The sequence below is a fragment of the Octopus bimaculoides genome, chromosome 16, assembly GCF_001194135.2.
Source record: "Octopus bimaculoides isolate UCB-OBI-ISO-001 chromosome 16, ASM119413v2, whole genome shotgun sequence".
Taxonomy (NCBI): Eukaryota; Metazoa; Mollusca; class Cephalopoda; order Octopoda; family Octopodidae; genus Octopus; species Octopus bimaculoides.
Window position 1 is genome coordinate 4,641,630 of NC_068996.1, and position 3,685 is coordinate 4,645,314.

Consider the following 3,685-nt stretch of genomic DNA (forward strand, 5'->3'; position numbering starts at 1 on the left):
GTGTGTGTGTGTGTGTGTGTGCGCTCGTGTACACTTGTTCATACGTGTGCGTATGTTTATCTGTATTTGTGCTATGTATGTATGAAATGTGTCTCTGAGTGTGTGTGTGTGTGTGTGTGTGTGTGTGTGTGTGCGCGCGTGTGTGTGTGTGTGTGTGTGCGTGTGTTTACTTCCCTGACCATGAATCGCTCAGCTTCCTTTAAGAATTGTGGGTAATATTAAGATAAAAATTAGGAAGGATGTAGAAGAACAAGAGAAAGAAGAGAGAAAGGAAGAAAGAAAGAAAGAGAGAGAGTGTGTGTTTGTGTGTGTGTGTGTGTGTGTGTGTGTAAGGGGGTGGAGTAGAAGTTGAAGGAAGAAAAAAATTGAAGGAGGTGTAATGCTTTATATTTAGGCAACGTCTTTAGTTTTTTTTCTCTTTATTTTGATTTTTAGTTTTATATATATTTATTTATTTTATGTTCTTCTCCGCATCCACCACCACCACCACCGCCGCCGCCGTCGTCATCTATTCAGTAATCGGTTATCTGTAGCCAGTAGCAAGGAACACACCCTTCTGTCCACTTGCTAGACACATCTCAGATAACTACTACTACAGTTACAGTTCTGAACATTCCCCAATCCAGAGGGAGGAACTCTGAATCTTTTTTACAGTGGCTCTGACAACCAATATGTTTTTGCTTTCCTCCTCGTGGCAAGCCAGCAACAGTAGAATGAAAAGAAAAAGAGAAATAAAATAATAATAATAATAATAATAATAATAATAATAATAATAATAATAATAATAATAATAATAATAATAATAATAATGACAGTAATAATAATCTTGGGCGAATCAAGTCTGCGACCCGTTTATTTTATTTTAAATCGCCTTATTTTTACTTTTATTCTTATTTTCATTTTTTTTTTTTTTTGCGTCTTCTCTACTCTGTAACCCATTTCACTTCACTTCATTACGCGTCAACTTAGAAACCACCGAGCAAACCTCTTCTTTATACGTGATCACTCCATCTGCTAGAAATAGCAGCCAAATTTTTCTCTTAGGTCACATGACTTGCTATCTTAAAAATAAAAGAGAGAGAGAGACACACACACATTGGAATAGTGAGAAACTCTAGGGAGAGCTGAACAATGAAAGGCCTTCGGAGAAGGATCCGCCGCATCTCCGCTCCTCCTCACATACGCAGAGATACGTCTCACGCAAGTGTCTCACCCCTTAAGTCCTCGAAGCACTTGCTTGAGGGGGTGGGCAGTGAAACATGGGATAAGGTAACCCAAGTTTATAGCAAATTAATATTAACAAAAAAAAAACGGTCTGATTACGTACGATTGGAATAACACGATCATATGTCTTGCATAAGAACCGACCTCAGGGCAAACAACAGGGACTCCAACAGCAGCAACAAGAACGACACGTCACCTAAAGCTTCTATACTCTTGGGAAAGATCATGAGTTAAAGTCCCGATATGGTTCTCTTTAAATAAATGAAACTTGAGATTTCGTTTGGTTTCAAGCCTCAAAGATTTATTCTTCCTTTTCACCATCAAAAATACCACAAACGAATTAGTTATTAAACACACCTACAACTAAAGTTAACAGATCCTCCGTCGCTTTCCGCGATGATTATTACAATTGTTATACTGAGTGAACTGAATTATAACGTAAGTGGTTGAATGTTCCATAGACATTTCTTCCCTTACCGTAATTCTCAGACAGACTTGATGCAATATCACGTGGGGGGGGGGTTATATAGTGGGTGTCTTTGAGCTGAGGAACAACGAATATTTCCTTTAAAAACATTTAATAAATCGAAACCGAGAATTTAGGCAAAGAAGCTTGCTTCCCAACCGCATATTTTCGGGTTCAGTCCTACTGCGTGGCACTTTGAACAAGTGTCTTCTGTTATAGCCTCGGGCCGACTAAGTCTATGTGAGTGGATTTGGTAGATGGAAGCTGAAAGAATCCCGTGGTATTGCGCGCGCGCATGTGTGGGTGTCTATCTGTGCTTGTTCCCCTACCACCGATTGACTCGTGTCGGCTTGTTTATGTTCCCGTAACATAGCGGTTAGGCTTAAGAGACCGATAGAGTAAGTATCAGGCTTTAAAAAAAAGTACTGTGGTTGATTCATTCGACTAGAAATCCTCCAAGGTGGTGCCCCAGGATGGTAACAATCTAATGATTGAAACAAGTAAAGGACAAAAGACAAAAAATAAAAAAAGACTCAAGAAGATTACATAAGGGTTTGAACACCTCATTCATGTTTCAACGGAAAAGAAAGGATAGCAAAAAAAAAAAAACACAAAAGACACAAAAAGGAGACGCCGATAACGACAAACTGAGCTCCCTACACGTAGCAAAATAGCGGGGGTTGGTTGCTAGAGCTAGGCACTTGTTTAAATACCTGTTCGTTCGTGGGGCTGACCTGGAATTAAGCAGCAACCAATAATAATGATACCTGAATCAGCAAAATAACGGAGAACTCTATTCACGAGTTAAAGAGACATAAGAGCCAAATCCTCCTCGTATTATCACCACAAAGAAAAAAGGGCCATGTTTGATAATAAAGTTCGGTAGTTCTCAGCAGAACGGGATAGTCATGGTAGGAATGCTTAAGATTTGCTACACGTATTATCAACTATATACAACACTGCAATAAACTTCTTCTTCTTCTTCTTCTTCTTCTTCTTCTTCTTCTTCTTCTTCTTCTTATTATTATTATTATTATTATTATTATTATTATTATTATTATTATTATTATTATTATTATTATTGTTATTGTTATTATTATTTGTTATTATTATTATTATTATTATTATTATTTTTATTATTATTTGTTTCATTTTTGCTTTGCATTTGTACAAGTTCTCCAAGTTTCACCCAGAGACCTCAAGCGACAACAAGCTAGAAGTGCCATATATTTGATTTTGCACATAGCATTATTCTAGAGAATGTTTAAGAACACTATGAGATTGTTTTAAAATTTGAGATTCCAGACACAGTATTTTACGTAGGATGTGGGCAGTTCCCATGAGCACTATCTTTTGAATTACAGCTATTTTGGGAGTTCCTGGTATCTCAACTAGATAGGAATCATCCCTTCTGCTATCGTTCCTAGGGCACTTATGACAACAAGTATTGTTTTCGTCTTGAGGTTCCAGAATTTGCTAATTTCTATTTCAAGATCTTTATATTTGCTCAGCTTTTGGTAGGTCTTGACAGATACGTTCATATCGATTGGAACAGTCATATCAATGAGGAGGCATGATTTTTGCCTGAAGACTTTCAATATAATGTCTGGCGTATTTGCATCTATCTTTCTGTTAGTTTGAATGGTGAAGTTCCAGTGAAATGTGATCATTTTCAAGTACTGGGGGTGGTTTGTGTTCCCACCAGTTTTTATCATGGGGGAGGTCCAGGTTTTTGCAAATTACCCAGTGAATATATTGTGCAGCTCTATCATGTCTGTTGAGATACTCTGTAGGCGCAAGCAGACTGCACATGGAAACAACATGATCGATGGTCTCATTTTGTTGTTGGCATATACGACATAATGGGGAGCTGCCGTTCTTTAATATATTGGCCTGGTAGTTCTTTGTAGGTAGGCATTGATCTTGGGCTGCTATGATAAACCCCTCTGTTTCTGATTTCAAGCCAGAGGCCATTAGCCATTGATGGGTAAGGGC

General features: G+C 38.0%; 1 protein-coding gene across 1 annotated transcript in view; it reads left to right on the forward strand.

Annotated features, from left to right (window-relative positions):
• The window catches only part of LOC128249583 (probable serine/threonine-protein kinase clkA), a gene marked incomplete at both ends in the record, with an annotated part of 265,810 nt that overhangs the window by 54,801 nt on the left and 207,324 nt on the right, over positions 1-3,685 (forward strand). The window contains 1 exon segment of the mRNA XM_052973504.1: positions 737-802. Coding sequence (XP_052829464.1) covers positions 737-802 — 66 coding nt within the window.